This window comes from Saccharomycodes ludwigii, chromosome I, assembly GCF_020623625.1.
Source record: "Saccharomycodes ludwigii strain NBRC 1722 chromosome I, whole genome shotgun sequence".
NCBI lineage: Eukaryota > Fungi > Ascomycota > Saccharomycetes > Saccharomycodales > Saccharomycodaceae > Saccharomycodes > Saccharomycodes ludwigii.
The window spans coordinates 2,449,716-2,467,692 of record NC_060200.1 but is presented as its reverse complement, the minus strand read 5'-3'; the positions used below and the strand labels follow the sequence as shown (position 1 = coordinate 2,467,692).

The following is a 17,977-nucleotide window of genomic DNA, read 5'->3' as shown; positions in this document are numbered from 1 at the left end:
TAGTTTATTGTATAACGCTTCATTCAAAACGAAACTTTTTCTTTGTTAAGGGATTAAAGGTCAAAGAAATAAAAATTATAAAGATAGCAACATAGTATTGTATTAATATTTGTAAGAATTAAAAGCTTTGGAGGATAAACGGTAACCGCTTATTTAAAAAAAAAAAAAAGATAAAAAAATTTGAAGGGGTAAAAAAAAAAAAAAAAAATTAAAAGTCCGAACTTCAAATCTTCCGTGTATTTTTCGCTACTCTTATAAAAAAAACTTTAAAAAGTTATAGTACAGTTTTTTTTTTTTTTTTTTTTTTTACCTTTTTCTATTTCCAGCCAACTCGGTAAGAAAAAAAATAAAATATAGTATATATATAAACATATTATTATCTAAAAGTTTGTTGTTATTATTCATTAAAATTGACATTAGTGACCAAAAAAGTCAAAGACTAACCAAGAAACATGACCGACTCTAATAATGATGATGGTGGTTCCTCTCCATTTTTAGAAGAACCAGCCTTAAATATCGACAATGGCAGCGAAAATGATAATCAACATATTTTTCTTAAACATAGCGATATTACTACCATGCCTACTGCTATTAATAATAAAACTAGTAGTAATGATAGCACAGCGACCATTATTATGGAAAAGAATGAGTTACATAGAAAACTAATGAGCTTAAATTATACATACAATACTTTGAAAAATGATTGTGAAATTAAAGAATTGTATTTAACCACACAATTAGAAAATATGACTAAAAAATATAACGAGAAGTTGGAAGAAGTGGATAAATATTTAAATGAATGTTCAAATTTGTTAAAGGAAAACGAAAACTTGGGCAATAATTTACAGAAGATAACAGATGAAAAACAAGCATTAGAAAATAAAAACACAACCGTGACTTCAGATGTGCATGATTTAAAAGGCGAAATTTTACAATTGAAGGGGAAAATACATGATCTAAATATTGGTAAACAGGAACTAAATGGTCAATTGAATAATTTGAAACTAGAGCTAGATACTTCAAAGGATCTAAACAATAGATATGGGCAAGATCTAAACACTAAATCCTTAGAACTGAAAAAAAACCTTAATAAGATCAATGAATTAGAATCACATATTTTGGAATTAGAAATGAATAAAAATATAGACAATACCGCTGCAAATATTCAAAATTATAATGAGCAAGATATATCACTATTAAGAAGGGAAATTACGAATCATGTCTCCTATATTCAAGAGTTAGAAAGTACAAATTTGAAACAAGCCACAGAATTGAAACATTTAAAGCAAAAGAACGAAAACATTGACTTTTTAAATGTCGAAAATTCCAATCTACGAACTAAGCTTGATAAAATTGATAAGGATTTGAAACCACAATTGGAAACATTAGAATTGGAAAATATTAAATTAAAAGAGCAACTATTGAACCTAGATAAAGATTCAGCAAGCACTGCCACCGTCACCAAGACTTTAATGATGGAAAAAACTCTTTTGATTAATGAAAACACGAATTTAAAATTAAAATGCGATAATTTGGAGACAAAAGTTCATGATTTAGATATTCAAAACAAAGAACTACTAGATATAAATGAGAAATATGAGCAGACTGTAATAAATTTGAAAAAATTAAACAATGAGCTAGAACAACAAAAATCTTTATCATTTGAAGAATGTGATTTATTAAAAAAACAAATTCAAGATTTGGAACAAATGTTAAATTCTAATAGCGATAATAAATTGTCGGAAAGCACTAGTTCCAACAGCAATGAATGGAATTCTGTGATAGATCAGTATAAAACTCAAACAGAGAATTTGACTAACGAATTGAAGAAATTAAACGAGTTGAGCAGTGCTGGTAGTAAAAAAAGAAAATTAACACCTGAAACCATGTTAGAAGACAAAGATAAATTTGCTAAGATTCAATTCGAAAAATTGGAACTTGAAAGAGAAATCACCACATTGAAATCAGAAAATATGGTCTTGAAGGATAATTTATCCAAGTTATCAAATTTAAAAGAACAAAAAATTAGAATATTGCAATTACGTGATAACCCATTAAGTAAAAACCAATTTATCAAAAAAACAGAATTAACTCTATTAAAACAAGAAAATGAAGAATTATTGGGCAAGCTTCCTATATCAGAGAAAATTCCTCGATCTGTTTATGAAAGACTTGTGTTTGAGAAACAACAATTGGAAAATACAACCTTCCAAAAAAATAAACAAATGTTACGATTGAAACAAATGTTTAACAGTAAGTCTTTAGAGTTTATAGATACTGTCAATACCATATTGGGTTTTAAAATAGAGTTTATTGCAGGAAATAAGGTTAAATTAATTTCATGTTATGAACCAAGTAAGGCTTTGGTTATGGATTTGGTCAATAATACTCTAAAGTCAAGCTTAAGTAAATCAATTAACAGCTGGGATGACTTATTAAATTATTGGGTTAATGAAAAATCACAGATTCCCTGTTTGTTAGCTTCTGTGCAACTAAAATTGTATGAACAAAAGTATAATCAGAAAGGTCAATTGTACAACAAAATAAGTGATGCTGATCAAAATTCTGATGTGATATGAATAATTATCCGTAAATGTGTATCTAAATAATATATATATATAGAGAGAGAGAGAGAGAGAATTTTGTACCATGGTGTCATTAAAATACGTAATGTCAATGTTTTTGTTTCACAGAAAAGTGATTGCTTGTATGTGTTATAAAATATGTATTCAATGTTAAACTGAACATATATTCTAATAGATCAACTTTTCCTGGCTAAATGAGATTTAATCATAAGAGATAAACGACTCTTCAATTAACTTTTCAATTAAAGGAAAAAAACTTTCTTAAAAATAGATAATATGTACTTTTTTGTTTTTTCTTAAATATGACTAAATTTTCGTGTTTAAATAGCGTTTTTTTTTTTTTTTTTTTTTTTTTTTTTTCATTTTTTGACATTTGTTTACATTTTACATTTTTCATATTTTCCTTTTTTTTTTTTTCTTTTTTAATGTCTAAAATATATTCAATTGTAAACGTTTTGATCAAAATTACAAGAAAATTAATAAATGATCAGATAAGTCTCAGTCCACTTATCTAGATAATATTACAACCACTCTACATATTATCTTATCAAGAACAATAGTATAGTTGCAGTGATAATGTCTGATAATCGAAACACAACATTAACGACACCAAAGGTGCTGGTATGGTCATTAATTCTAACAGGTTCAATATTGAGTACACTTTCAATCTTTAATAGATATTTTAAAAGATATGGAACTGCTTCAGATATACCTAAAAATGTTTTCAAAAAACATTTTTTAAAGGGGAAAGTCACAAGTGTTGGCGATGGGGATAACTTCCATTTTTATCATACTCCAGGCGGTGTGTTGGCTGGTTGGGGCTGGTTTAGAGAAATTCCAGAATTAATTTCAATTAAAGAATCATCAGAACCTTTTAAACCCAAAAAAGTTAAAAATAGCAGTAAAAGCTTTTGGCAAAAGTTTCTATTCAAAAATCAAGATACTGCCTCGGATTATTTTATGAGACTGCCGGTTAAATACAAAAATAGAAGGGGGTTGGAAACCATATCCGTTAGGCTCTGCGGTGTAGATGCACCGGAAAGATCACATTTTGGAAATCCTGCCCAACCGTTTAGCGAAGAGGCCCTTAGATGGTTGCAGCATACTTTGCTTGGTAAAGACGTTTGGATAAAGCCATTATCTATCGACCAATATGGAAGGTGTGTTGCTAAAGTTTTATACTGGTCAGGTCTTTTCTCTGGTTATAGGGATATTAGTTTACAAATGATTGAACTAGGTTTAGGTACAGTTTATGCGGGTAGTTCACAAAGTGCTGAGTTTGATGGACAAGAACTAAAATATAGGTATGAAGAAGATGTTGCAAAAATGAAAAAGAGGGGAATATGGTCTCTGAAGCACATGGAAACACCGGCTGAATATAAAAAACGTATACGTTCTTGAATGTCTACCATTTTTCTAATACACACACACACATTATCTCTCTCTCTATATATATATATATATATATATATATATATATACATGCTTTGCTTTAAATATTATATTTATGTACATCTAGCACTTTACATATATACCATTTCTTTTTTCCTGTTCCCTTAACTCAAACATAACTTGAACAGCAATAAACAAACCCAAATTTGCTAGAAAGGTAAACCTAATACCATCATATGTAAATAATAAATCATATAAAAACTGTTTGGTTCCATCTTGACCCAAGCAAAACCCAAATAAATTGGCAATCATCATCATCCAGATATTTAAAACAGCACCGACTCCACAAACTATTCTGTACCACGGTTTTTCTCTATATGGTTTGAAAAGTTTTGTAACAAAAATCTCCGGTAATAAAAAAAACACAACCAACCATCCCCACAGTAATAATTTCAGCTGAATGTCATGCCAAATGGCCACAAAAGAAAAGACAGCCAAGGTAGATAAAATTCTATTAGATGATCCACCCAAAGGAATATAAATGTATTTAATAACCCATTTATTGTAACTCCTATGCCAAGCCCTCCAAAACTGCAATGCACTAAAATTATTATCCATACATCTAATCATGTTTTCTGGCGGATCGATGCCATCTAACAAGGCCCACAATCTAAACAATCTCCATGGAATTAATAATTTTAACCAGATCAAGTTTAAATTGAAAAGACCAACCATTGCTAGCTGGAATGGTGTGTCGTTATCCCAGGCATGTGTCTTGGAAGCGGCAACTACATAAACAAAATGCAATAAAAATTCCATAGTCAATACACAAAAGGCAAATCTTAGTGCATATAATGTTATTCTTTTTTTATTTACACTTGGCAAAATATGGTGGCATTGATAGTGATAGTCATTAAAAGTTACAATCGGACCTGCAATATATAAAGGTGTATATAAAACATATGCCAAATAATTGGAAAAATTGTATTCAGAGAGAGGGTGTTTGTAATTGTTTCTGTCTATATCATTTAATAAAATTTCTTCCTCTTTTTGCTGATCGTTTCCATTAACTACAACATTCTTATTGTTCTCAAAACTTCTATCAATATAATCCATATTAAAGCTGATCATTCTTAGTAAGGTAAAATTGAAAAAGACATCCCAGCGTGGTATTAATCCTTTATATTGATGGTCTAAAAAGGATAGACATGGTAACACTTTAGAAAATTCAATAGTTCTGAATCTATCATTTAAAAACAATGAACCAATGCCATAAATCCAAGTCATGGCAATGCCTATATCCTTGACTTTACTATTGTTAAAAAATATTTTGCTAGTCGTAACTTTGGTAATTAAAAATGAAATCAAAAGGTGAACGAAAACACGTATTACGTTAACTCCATGAAGTAAGAGTGAAAATAGTATACCGATTACCAAATCAATTTTTTCCCTTTTTTGTTGTAAATTGAAGAAAAAGCAAAGCCCTCTTTTCAACAAAACATGGCCCATGGCCAAGCCCAATAACAAAAATAAATTATCTCTGAAAAATCTGTATTGGCTATCACTATTATCAACTTTGCGACCAAACATCCAACCGTCACTTAGTAATCCTTCAAATTTAGGATAGTTTGGATTGGATGAACTGGTGGCATCAATTGCTGCTTTGAACAACAATGGAACAACAAGCAGAAAACTAAATCCATATATTTTAAATTCAAAAGTGTTCCACCTGCTTTTTGTTTTTTTTGTTTTTTTAATGTTTTGTAAAGAAATTTTTTTAGTATCGGTTTTTTTAGAATACGTAAGTCTTGTATCCAATGTTTCCAATGAAAAAAAAGCCCCTACATAGGATAATATTTTTTCCAACTTGCTCTCTATCATGTTTGTGGCCATATGTATATGTATGTATATAGTCCCTGACAATGTGATTGGTATTATTAATCCAGTTCATTGTTTTATAATATTGACATTAATATAGTATTATTTTCGAAAATAGGTGAATAAGAAGGGGAAAAATAAAAAAAAAAAAAAAAATGATAAAAAATAAAAAAAAAAAAAAAAAAAAAAATTGGAATAACGGAAACTGAATTAGCATTATAAAACATAAATTGTCAAACTTAAAGAAAAAAAATTAAGATAAAATAATATAAAGTTAAACCTTCAAGATATATTATTTAAAAATGTCTTTATACTCATCTAACTAGCTACGTTAAAAATATTGTTTAATTTGTTCTTCAACATATTCCCAAATTTTTAAGCCAACCCCATTGCTTAACCCTAATTTAATATCTTCTCTTGGTTCATGTACTTCTCCAAAAGGTACAACGTATTCGCCTTGTTTGGATAGATCCGGTGACAAAGCAGCATATAACTCAGAATAAGCACCATACTTAGAATCCCAAAAGAGTCTGTTAGCAATACCCTTAATGACAAAAGAATAGTCTCTAGTTAAATCAGTTTTCAAAATACCAGGGAAACAAGAGGCAGAAATGATGCCATATTTGTCTGCATGGTTTAGATCTGCCCATATTTTAGCTTGATAAATATTAATAGCTTTTGATTGACCATACAAAACCGAGGAATGTGCTCTACTGCTAACATCTTTATATGTTGGATCATCCCAATTCACCCCGTAATTAGAGGGAGAACCAAAATGAGCCAGAGAACTAACCCAAACAATTCTTTTTAAACTAGAATCCTTTTTCAAAAAAAGAGGATCCAAAAAATGTTGTAACAATTGAGGACCCATAACATTGGTGGCAAACATAGCTTCAATCCCGTCCTCATTACTCAAATCATTACGAGAGGACATTAATCCAGCGTTATGTATAATAAGATTTATTGTTTTACCCTCTAGCTTATTCTGTAAACTTAAACCTGTTTGCTTAACAGTTTCAAATTTAGTAAAATCACAACCGGCAATAATTTGCAATTTTTCCTTAGATACTTGCGTTTCTTTAATTAAATTTTCAGCTGCCAAGTCACCTTTTGATTGAGTTCTCACAACACCAATAACGGTACAATTCTTAGCAAGCAAAAGTTTACACACTTCATAACCAATACCTGTATTCATACCAGTTACAATAGCTAATTTATCACTTAAATCGGGGTAATCCTTTTCAGTAAATTTTGGTAAATTTGGTCTAAATCCATAATAGGCTTCTTTAATTGCGTAGAGCATACTACACTTTGGAACAGGTGGTAATGTTGATTGATCGATAGTGGTACTCATTGTATTGATTTTGTTATATTTTGTCGTGGATATTCTTTTATTTTGTATTCATGAGTGTTAAAAATTAGATTAGTTTCAGAGAAATGTATCGGCAAGATAAAAAGACCGAAGAATTTTACACGAGTGTATTTTCTTGTATGTTCGATGATAACCCGGCTAGCAACACACATATTAAATTCAAGAAATTTCTTGAAGTGTGTTTTCCATCGTTTTTTTTTTTTTTTTTTTTTTATTTATTTTATTTTTTGCCGTTTACGTTTTTATCAACTGGAAAGAAAAAAAATAACAAGTAAATTAAAGCAATAGACTGATAAAGTAAAAAAAAAAAGTAAATAACTTAGAATATGTTGAGTTTCTTTAGTGGTAAAAACGGTATCAACGCTAATTATTCATATACACCAGCTTCACCCACCTTTATTGCAGAACCATGGTCTGTTTATACTGCAAAACCTAAAAGCTCATCAAAATTTTTTCATCTGGAAAAATGTTCAGTGTTTCTATTTGATAAAAAAAAATTTGAAAATTATTTGCTAAAATCTGGCATAATAGCATCGATAAAAAAAGATCAAAAAGTTATAAAAGATGCATATGATTTGCTAAAGACACAGGTCGGAAACATCTCTAAATTAAAACACCCCAATATATTAACAATTATTGAGCCTATTGAGGAACATTCCAAGAATTTTTTATTTGTCACAGAATACGTCAGTGGATCGTTGTACAACGTCTTTGGTGACAATTCACTAACCAACGCTACCAGTGGAAACAATGAAGAAAATGATTTTTTTCAACAGAGAAATGATAGTACTGCATCTGCAAACGATTTAATGTTCCAACGTGGAATATTTCAGACAGGACAAGCATTACAATTTATCCACGATTCAGTTAGCTCCGTATGTTTGGATTTACAACCTAAATCTATTTTCATCAACGAAAAGGGCGACTGGAAGGTTGCCGGTTTAGGTCATTTAGTTAAATTACCTCAGGGAACTTCAACAGCCGACTATAATTTACCTCAATATGATCCGCGTACTCCTCAATTCATGCATTTAAATTATGATTATACGGCTCCAGAGTTAATATTTGAAAATACCTTATCGTTTAAAAACGACTATTTCTCCATAGGGTGCATTGTATATTTTTTATATTATGGTAAACCCTTATTCAGAAGTGAGGGCTCGATAAGCTCCTATAAAGATGATTACGCTAAATTTGAAAGGAAATTGTCACAATTGTCGTGGAATCAGCTTTTTTTGAAAATTCCAGAGAGCATAAGGTCCGGTGTGTTGCCTCAATTAATGAATAGAGATATCTATATGAGGTATGGCCATATTACAGACTTTTTAAATGATAAAATATTTCAAAACCCACTAATAAAAACACTAATTTTTTTAGATGATTTACCGACTAAAACTGTTTCTGAGAAGGAAATTTTCTTCAAGGGGCTTATTGATATTTTGCCCAAATTTCCAAATACCATGTTGCATAGAAAATTTTTGCCGTTATTGACTGAAAATTTAGATTTGAGTTATAATGAAAAATCAGATTTCCACTCTTTAATTCCCATTTTTTTGCAACTGATTTTAACCATAGCCAATAATTTATCACAATTATCATTTCAAGAGAAAATATTGCCATTTTTGAAAATGGATTATTTATTACAATATGACTCGGCACCAATACTTTATAAAAATTTAACTATTTTGAAAAGTAAAATTAAATCCGCCGATTTTACGGAAAATTTTTTGAAGCCACTACTAGAATTCACAGTTAATAAACAGGTTACCAACGTCAGATTGCATGAAATGGCTTTGGAGAAATCTGCTGTTGAACTAATGTTAGATTCGTTTGATTTTAGCTCCGTGAAAAAATTTTATTTTCCATTAATGTCTAATTTATTTTCTCTAACCACAAATCTGAATGTCAAAATTGGGGTTACTAAATGCTTTTATACAATGATTGAAAACAAAAGTATAGACAAATATCAGGCATTGGATGATATGCTTCCGTTATTTACTGTTATGAAATCTAAGGATAGACGCATTTTATTAGAAATGGTACCCATTTTCGAAAAACTATCCTCCTTTGTATCTGATGAGGTTATTATCGTGGATAAGATATTGCCCTTAATTTGGAGGTTTTCTATGGCTGATACCTTAAATTTAAAGGATTACGAAAGGTTTACTATGGTAATTAATGGCATATCAATGTCAGTTCAGAAGAAACATTTACAAACATTGAAGCAAAGGAAGGAATATGATGTACCAGGTGGGAATACCTCAGATGGCAATAACGCGGTTAATACTGAGAACAATTTCTTTGGACAAGTTATTGAAAAACCAGTTGTCAAAAAAAATGATATTGATAGAATCAATTCAGCTAACATTAAAATCACACCCATTAAACCAAAAAAGGTTGTTCCAACTGTTATTTCAAATAATTCTACTAATGCTACCAATGACAAGAACAAGAGCATTGCTAGGGGATCACCTTTGGTACTAAGTAGAGATGCATTATTTAATAATAATGGCAATAATAATAACGTTAATTCCAACAGTATTAATTATCCAAACGATTCCAATATATGGAAAAATAAGAGTACGACTATAACCAGTAATAAACGCAATGCTAGCGGTGGCAATAATTCAAAGACTGCCATACAATTTTCTGACAATAATACCAATAATGATGAATTTGGAGACTTTTTCTCTAATTCAACTACGAGCAGTAAAGGTGCTGGTAACTCTTATAATTTTGATTACAATGCTCCTAAAACTAGTGTATCAACAACATCATCGATTGTGTCGAATACTACGGATACAATAAATAACAGCCGTGCTGGAAATAATAAAACACTTCCACCCGGATTTTCTGTGACTTTATTACAACCAAATAATAAATTAAACAATGTTAATTCCAATACGAATAGCAACTTAAAAAATGATAGCTCAATAAATCAGTACGAGTCATTGATATAAAAAAAGGAAAAAGAAAAACGTGATAAAGGGATAAGTTAGTTATTACCCGGAAAGTAAATAGATTAATAGGATAGAATTGAAAAATATAAAAGAAAAAAAATGGGTTAGTTATTTCTTTTAAATTTAATTGGTTGCTTTTTATTTTTATTTTTATTTTTATTTTTTCCATGCGCTTAAAAACGCTTTATTCAAAGGGAAATAAATCATAATAACAATTACATCCCTTTGTATCCCATTAAAAAAAAAAAGCGATAAAAATCAGCAGAAAAAAAGAAAAAATGCCATTATTTTTTAGATTCAATACATCTTGGTTTTTTTTTTTTTTTTTTTTTTTATTTCTTTTCTTTCCTGTATTTTTCAGTTCCCAGTCAAATTATATTAAACTCAATAAAAGCATATCAATTTCTAACTTTTATTTATATTTCCATTTTATTTTTTTATAATTATATTTTTCTATCTTATTCTACTTCAACAATATATATAAGTTCGTATATAAATATATAATTACATCTAAGCCAATCCATTGGAAAGAAAAGAAAAGAAAAGAAAAGAAAAAAAGGTACTGCCAAAAATTAAAGGATCGCAGAATAGTAATATCATATAAAGTGACAATAGCCCAAGAAAATAGACAATGAAAGCAGCCACAAGAAACAATATCACTAATAAAGTGTTCATGACCACATTTCTAGTAGCATTCTCATCAGTGGCTTTAACTTCTGCTTTTCCATGTCCAGCACATACTTTAAATTCAGATACACCAATAATAGAAAAAAAAGATAATGACGACGATCAATTGCAAAGGAAAAAAAACTGACCGAGTTCTCATACTTTTCCTTTTGATTTGTATTTTTAACTTTATTTATTATCATTGTATATGATTTATTCCCTATATTTATTCCTTTTATTTATTGCCATGTTTGTTTAGTCTTACTTTTGTTAATTTTTTTAATGGTGGTAGTGTTTTCTGCATATAATTATAGCCTACTATTACAATTGTCACTGTTGAATGACAATAGTAATCACCATTTTTACCCATATATATTGCATTATCCTTTTTATATATTATATATATGTTATTTATTTTATTTATTTTATTTTGTATAATACCTTTCTTTGGTTGTGAGTTTTTTTTTTTTATTAATAAGGTAACACCAATATACTATAACCCATTATTTGGTAATTAAAGCACATCTAATGTAAACCAACGTTATGTCGTAGAATGATACATGTTAGTAAGTTAATAAAAAATAACTGTGTTGCCTATTTTTCCTACATACCTTTAAATATTAATTATATAAAAAATTAACATTTATATTTTAGAATAGATTGATAAATGAATCCTAAATAACACATTTATATATAACTTATTTCTTGATACTTGGACCTTAATTTTGAGGTTAATATTAGCAATACTAATTAGTTATTAAACGGTTATTTGAAGTATCTTATATTGGAACACTGCCACGTTAAAAGTGAGTTTCAAAGTTTGATGATATCATTATCTTACGTATAAACTACATAAGAAATATAGGTTCACCTTTTGGAGATGGTGTTATGTCGCAGAGGGGGTATACAGTGAGGTAAGATTAGTAAAATGATTTTAATACTTTAGTAGTTAAATCAAGAGAGATGTAATAGTTTTTGTTTTTTTGTCTATGTAATTTTAACTAATAAAACTATAATTTATATGTTTCCAACTAAATTCATAATCATCTCTTTATATCTATGAGTTATTTTCATCTTCCTTTTTTTCTATATGTAAACTGCATTATTTTTTTCCAAAAGATTTCGTTCTCGTCCGTTAAGGGAATCTCCTTCTTACGGTCATCTCCATACTTTTCAAACGTTCCGTGGTTTTTCCGAAGTTGCTACATTTTGCGTTAATTATTATAAATACAATTCTATTTTGCGATATTGTGTCGTAATATGAAACCAAGTAAACATATATTACAACCAACATACAGGAAATCTCCGTAATGGAAATTACCTTAATAGGAAGTCTCCGTAATGGAAATTACCTTAATAGGAAGTCTCCGCAATGGAAATTACCTTAATAGGAAGTCTCCGTAATGGAAATCACTTTTACAGGAAAACACCGTAACCAAGATGCCGCCTAAGGAACAACAACGAAATGTTGGAAAAGATTAATATGAACGTCAAATATAAATGTGAAAATAAATCATATATAAAGAGATGATTTATTATCAAGTTATTCATCAAAAGTATTTAAGTTATAGTTTTAAATAAATCTTTATTATATATTATTATTATATGTAAAGACCGAAATAAAACAAGAAATTAATTACCATAATCCGAACCCGTAATTATTACGACTAATCCTGAGTTACGCTTACGATATCTGGTAGCGCCGCTAAAATAGAAAACGATCAAAAGAAATAAGATTAACGATGAGTAACAATACTGATGGTGTTAGGTTAAACCCTTTCGCAGGAAGCCGTGATGTTCACACATTACTCCAATTCTTAGATGCTGTTGAAATTCGTTTTGTAACTAGGCGTATTTCTTCAAATCAGGAGAAAATTTGTTTTTTAGCTGAAAACTTGGATGGTGATGCTGCCTCGTGGTTTAGAAACGCATACCGAAGAGCAGACTTAACAGACGTACCCTACGAAACTGTTGTTGCTAAGTTGAAAGAACATTTTTTTGTCGCTATTGACCCTTACCAAATGTACCTTGATTTAAATAAAATGAGACAGACCAAGAGTGTTATGGAATACACTGACAAGTTCGAGAAAACTAGATTGTTATTGCCTATCGACTTTGTCTCAGAAAAAGCCCTAATTGTAACTTTCATCGCTGGGTTAAAAAAGGACATTTGTAGAGAATTGAGAATTCGTGACCCGCAAACCTTGAGAGAAGCCGAAGAGATGGCCTGGAGAGCTGACAACTTAGGATCTAAAACGAATAATGTAAATTGGTATGATACACCAACATCAACAAGCAATGATCCGGATGCCATGGAAATCGATGCCATGCAATCCAAATATATGAACCGTAATAGTAGTTCAGGACGTCGTAATTACAACAACTCAGAACGTTGGGATTACAATAACAGAAACCGTCATAATTTCAACAAGTCCAACTCGAATAACGATTATTGGAAAAATCGCCTCGAAAGCTTATGTAGAAATAAAGGATTATGTTATGAATGTGGTGATTCAGGACACTACGCTTCTAAATGTCCAAAGAGTCAAAAGAGAAACGCGAGTTCTCCCACGCCTCAGAGATATTGAACTAAACTGTTTAAACACACAGAAAAATAGAAAAACCATCGCTAGATTTACAAAAAAAGAGAAAAAACAACAAGAAAACTACAAAAACAATAAAAAATTACTACAAAAAAAGAAAAAAATAATAATAATAATTACAACCAATCGTTGCAAAGACCAGAACCAAATAGTATAAAAAGTCTATACCAAGGTCACGTAGAATTTGCCTACGCTGATCCTGAAGAATTAGGAAAATTTGAACAATATTATAACGAAGACGAGGAAGAAGTGTTTTACGATGCTAACTCGCAATTACCAGCTACAAACGACACAAAAGCTGAAGGAATAGAAACCGGTACAGATGAACAACTCAGTACGGCAGGAATAGAAAAAGACACGAATCCAATCGTAGAAATAGACGATAGGGATGAAGTTATGGACAGAATGAGAGAAAGACTCAAAGAAAGAAAAAACTCTCGTATATACCCCTTAATTATGAAAACTCCTAAAATTGGAAGGAGGAGGGAAGTAGAATTGTTATTGAACGATGCAACACTAGCAACGGTCCTGATGGATACAGGAGCCCCAACAAGTGTAATTAGCCGAAATCTAGTAGAGATAATTGGATTAGAAGTTTCCAAAGCGCCCTTTCAGAGTATAAGTGGAGCGATTAAAGGAACCAAAGAAGGTACGAACAAAGCTACAACAGTACGTTTTACAATTAACGACAAAGAATATAAAATAGATGCGTATATTTTAGACACAATTAACAACAAGGTTATTGTCGGGAACCCCATACTTGAAACAAACCCTGAACTGTTGAACATAGAAACCGAGGACAAAGAACAGTTGAACGAGTTATTAGAGGTGACGATTGAAACAAAGGAAAATAAAACATGGAACTTTATTCCAGAATGGCTTAGGAAAAAGTTTAGAGATATTGTAGGTACTAAATTATTACCTGAAACACATAAATTGGTAAATGTACACCATGAAATAATACTAAAGGATCCCGAGAGACTTCCAAAAATGCAACCTTACAGAAGTACACCCAAGCTTGAAGAAGAAGCAAGGAAAATGGTTGATAGCTTATTGTCAGATGGATACATAGAAGAATCCAAAGCCCCAATAGCTTCACCCATAATCATGGTAAAGAAGAAATCTGGAGATTACAGATTATGTGTTGACTACAGAATGTTGAATAAAAATACAGAACCAGACTTGTTTCCCCTACCATTATTAGACACTATATTTGCCAAACTAGGATCTTCAAAAATATTCACAACCTTAGATCTATTAAATGGATATTACCAAATTCCAATGAAAAAGGAACACAAACCCTTGACTAGTTTTGTCACCCCATTTGGAAAGTATCAATTTACTGTTATGCCTTTTGGTTTACGAAATGCACCTTCAACATTTGCAAGACTAATGAGTGACATATTCAGAGATTTAAAATTTGTTTGTATTTATTTAGATGATATTCTAATACACAGTGATAATACAGAAGAACATTGGAAACACTTAGAAACAGTATTACAAAGACTAAAAGATCATGGTTTAGTTGCAAAAAGATCAAAATGTTATTTTGCACAAAGAAAAGTAGTATTTTTAGGACACGAAATTAGTAGTGATGGTATCAGACCATTACAAGGAAAAACCGATGCTATTAAGAACTTAATAGTTACCCAAGATATTAAGAGTGTTCAGAGATTCTTAGGAATGATTAATTTTTACAGAAGGTTTATGCCACGATGTAGTCATATAGCTAAGCCACTAGTTGAATTTACAGCAAAGAAGACTGAATGGTCAGACGAACAAACACAAAGCGTTGAAACTTTAAAGAAAGCACTAGGCTCACCACCAATATTAGTCCCGTATACACCCAAATGTTACATGAGACTAACTACCGATGCCTCGTATGATGGACTTGGAGCCGTATTAGAAAAATTAGAAAACAACAAGCTAATTGGAGTTATTGGATACTTCAGTAAAAGCTTACAAGGTGCACAAAAGAATTACCCACCTGGAGAATTAGAATTATTAGCAATAATTGAAGCACTAAATCATTTCCGATATTTACTACATGGAAACCATTTTGAATTAAGAACAGACCATATTTCACTTTTATCATTACAAAATAAGAAAGAACCGTCAAGAAGAATTTCCCGCTGGTTAGACATGCTAAGTGAATACGACTTCACTTTGACATACTTAAAAGGTACAATGAACCATATTGCTGACACACTATCACGAGACAGTAAAAGCTTAGAAGTAGATACCATTGATGCAAAATCATGGCTTGAACTTTATGAGAATGACCCCTGGTGTGCTGCAGTTCTGCACGGAATGAAACATATAGATAATGTGAACACAGAAGGAATGGATTTACATTTATTCAAGAAATATCAGAAAAAATGGACTTCATCAAGACAATTTCAAGAAGCATATACAATAGACAAAGACAATTTCTTATATTACAAAGACAGACTATGTGTACCACAAAAAGCAAGAAATTCAGTGTTAGAGTACTATCATGACAATGCTATATTAGGAGGACACTTTGGTGCCGATATCACTTTTCATAAAATTGCAAAAGACTATTATTGGCCTAGTTTATATTCGAATATACAAGATTACGTAGCACATTGTTACAACTGTCAAGTTATGAAGCAACACCGACGAGCCTCACAAGGTTTACTACAATCTTTAGATGTTCCAAAAGGACGATGGTCACATATTACTATCGACTTTGCTTCAGGACTACCACTTACATTTCGTCAGAATGACTTTATTTTAATTGTCGTAGACAGATTCTCGAAACGATGCCACTTTATACCATGCAAGTCCACTACAGGTTCCATTGAACTTATTAATTTACTATTTAAACACGTTTTTGCTTACCACGGATTTCCCCGATTTATTACCTCAGACAAGGATATTAGAATGATGAGCACTGCATACAAAGAATTAGTAAAACGATTAGGAATTCAATTAAAAATGTCAAGTAGTAACCATCCTCAAACAGATGGACAAACTGAAAGAGTTATTCAAGTCTTAGGTCGTATGTTAAAAAGCTATTGCTCCGTACATCACCAACAATGGGATAATTTTTTGCCCATTTTAGAATTTTGTTACAATTCGACTTATTTATCTAGTATTCGAGCTGCTCCGTTTGAAGTTGATTTGGGTTATATTCCTAATAAACCACAAATATTTACGGAGGGGGAGAGTTCAGCACAAAATGACTCCGCAGTCGAATTAGCCAAGAAATTGAAAGCAATAGAATTGCGAACAAAAGATTTTTTAGCTGCAAACGCTGAAAACAATGAAGCAGCCAAGAACAATAAGAGAATACAAATTATATTAGAACCAGGACAACATGTATTAGTACACAGAGACGCATACTTCGTCAAAGGCAAATACTGGAAGATACAACCGATATATTTAGGACCTTTCAAGGTAGTAAAGAAAATTAATGATAACGCCTATGAAATAGATTTACCAAGTACTAAAAAGACACATAGAGTAATTAACATTGAATGGTTGAAAGAATTCAAACATGACCCAGACAGGTACCCAAAACATCCGCCAAGAACTGAAAAAGAAATGGAATTTAGATTAACCGAAATAGTTAGTGTAATTGGAATCACAGAGGATAAGACTAAGCTGTATGCAAAGTTCAGCGATGTTGATCCAACTCTATCTGTAGAAATACCACTTAGGATTTTTAACAAATTACCTGACTATAGGAAGACAGCCTTATTGTCAAACTTTAAACAACTCTGGAGACACTCAGTTTCGGAGGAGGAGGATGTCGTAATATGAAATCAAGTAAACGCATATTACAACCAACATATAAAGTAATAAAGAATGTCAACCTCAAGAAGTAAAGTAATAAAGAATGTCCACCGCAAGAAGTAAAGTAATAAATAAGTCAACCTCAAAAGTGCTACGCTCATTCAAAGCAGATCATGAAATCACTACTAAGATAACACAACAACGAAATGTTGGAAAAGATTAATATGAACGTCAAATATAAATGTGAAAATAAATCATATATAAAGAGATGATTTATTATCAAGTTATTCATCAAAAGTATTTAAGTTATAGTTTTAAATAATCTTTATTATATATTATTATTATAATATGTAAAGACCTAAATAGAACAAGGAATTAATTACCATAATCCGAACCCGTAATTATTACGACTAATCCTGAGTTACGCTTACGATATATTGTGTGTTCTAGCTCTCGGTAGCCAAGTTGGTTTAAGGCGCAAGACTGTAATATTGTGAATTGGTTTTCATAACCGTTCTCTGAGTAATCTTGAGATCGGGTGTTCGACTCACCCCCGGGAGATATTTTTTGTATATTCGAGCAATTATTTTTTTATTCTATAAGATTGCATTTAAAATATCTTGAATTATAATTGTTAATAAGGTACAAAACAGTTGAGTACACTGTATAAAATTACCATAGCTTTGATTTTCCTTTTCTTTTCTTTTCTTTTTTTTAATTTAACTCGTTATTAAGCTTCCGCTCGTATTCTTTCCCTGC

General features: G+C 30.8%; 7 protein-coding genes and 1 non-coding gene across 8 annotated transcripts; 6 read left to right on the top strand and 2 right to left on the bottom strand.

The window, feature by feature from the left end:
* Positions 1-452: 452 nt before the first annotated feature.
* Positions 453-2,579, top strand: MAD1 (coiled-coil domain-containing protein MAD1; the record flags this gene model as incomplete). Its single annotated transcript, XM_046080049.1, has 1 exon — positions 453-2,579. One exon carries the CDS (start codon positions 453-455, stop codon positions 2,577-2,579), a length of 2,127 nt encoding a protein of 708 aa, XP_045937357.1.
* A 582-nt stretch (positions 2,580-3,161) lies between these two features.
* LCL3 (Lcl3p) lies at positions 3,162-3,986 on the top strand (the record flags this gene model as incomplete). The annotated part of the gene is made up of 1 exon (XM_046080048.1): positions 3,162-3,986. The coding sequence occupies one exon, from the start codon at positions 3,162-3,164 to the stop codon at positions 3,984-3,986; it is 825 nt and encodes a 274-aa protein (XP_045937356.1).
* A 114-nt stretch (positions 3,987-4,100) lies between these two features.
* Positions 4,101-5,870, bottom strand: SCDLUD_001065 (membrane-bound O-acyltransferase family protein; the record flags this gene model as incomplete). The annotated part of the gene is made up of 1 exon (XM_046081451.1): positions 4,101-5,870. The coding sequence occupies one exon, from the start codon at positions 5,868-5,870 to the stop codon at positions 4,101-4,103; it is 1,770 nt and encodes a 589-aa protein (XP_045937355.1).
* A 316-nt stretch (positions 5,871-6,186) lies between these two features.
* On the bottom strand, positions 6,187-7,209 carry SCDLUD_001064 (uncharacterized protein; the record flags this gene model as incomplete). The annotated part of the gene is made up of 1 exon (XM_046080047.1): positions 6,187-7,209. The coding sequence occupies one exon, from the start codon at positions 7,207-7,209 to the stop codon at positions 6,187-6,189; it is 1,023 nt and encodes a 340-aa protein (XP_045937354.1).
* Positions 7,210-7,553: 344 nt separating this feature from the next.
* SCY1 (Scy1p) lies at positions 7,554-10,187 on the top strand (the record flags this gene model as incomplete). Its single annotated transcript, XM_046080046.1, has 1 exon — positions 7,554-10,187. One exon carries the CDS (start codon positions 7,554-7,556, stop codon positions 10,185-10,187), a length of 2,634 nt encoding a protein of 877 aa, XP_045937353.1.
* Positions 10,188-10,818: 631 nt separating this feature from the next.
* COA2 (Coa2p) lies at positions 10,819-11,001 on the top strand (the record flags this gene model as incomplete). The annotated part of the gene is made up of 1 exon (XM_046077016.1): positions 10,819-11,001. The coding sequence occupies one exon, from the start codon at positions 10,819-10,821 to the stop codon at positions 10,999-11,001; it is 183 nt and encodes a 60-aa protein (XP_045937352.1).
* A 1,594-nt stretch (positions 11,002-12,595) lies between these two features.
* Positions 12,596-13,441, top strand: SCDLUD_001061 (uncharacterized protein; the record flags this gene model as incomplete). The annotated part of the gene is made up of 1 exon (XM_046081495.1): positions 12,596-13,441. One exon carries the CDS (start codon positions 12,596-12,598, stop codon positions 13,439-13,441), a length of 846 nt encoding a protein of 281 aa, XP_045937351.1.
* A 4,227-nt stretch (positions 13,442-17,668) lies between these two features.
* On the top strand, positions 17,669-17,779 carry SCDLUD_001060. The gene is made up of 2 exons: positions 17,669-17,708; positions 17,743-17,779. It is a non-coding gene; the product is annotated as a tRNA-Tyr (tRNA).
* The last annotated feature ends 198 nt before the right edge of the window (positions 17,780-17,977 follow it).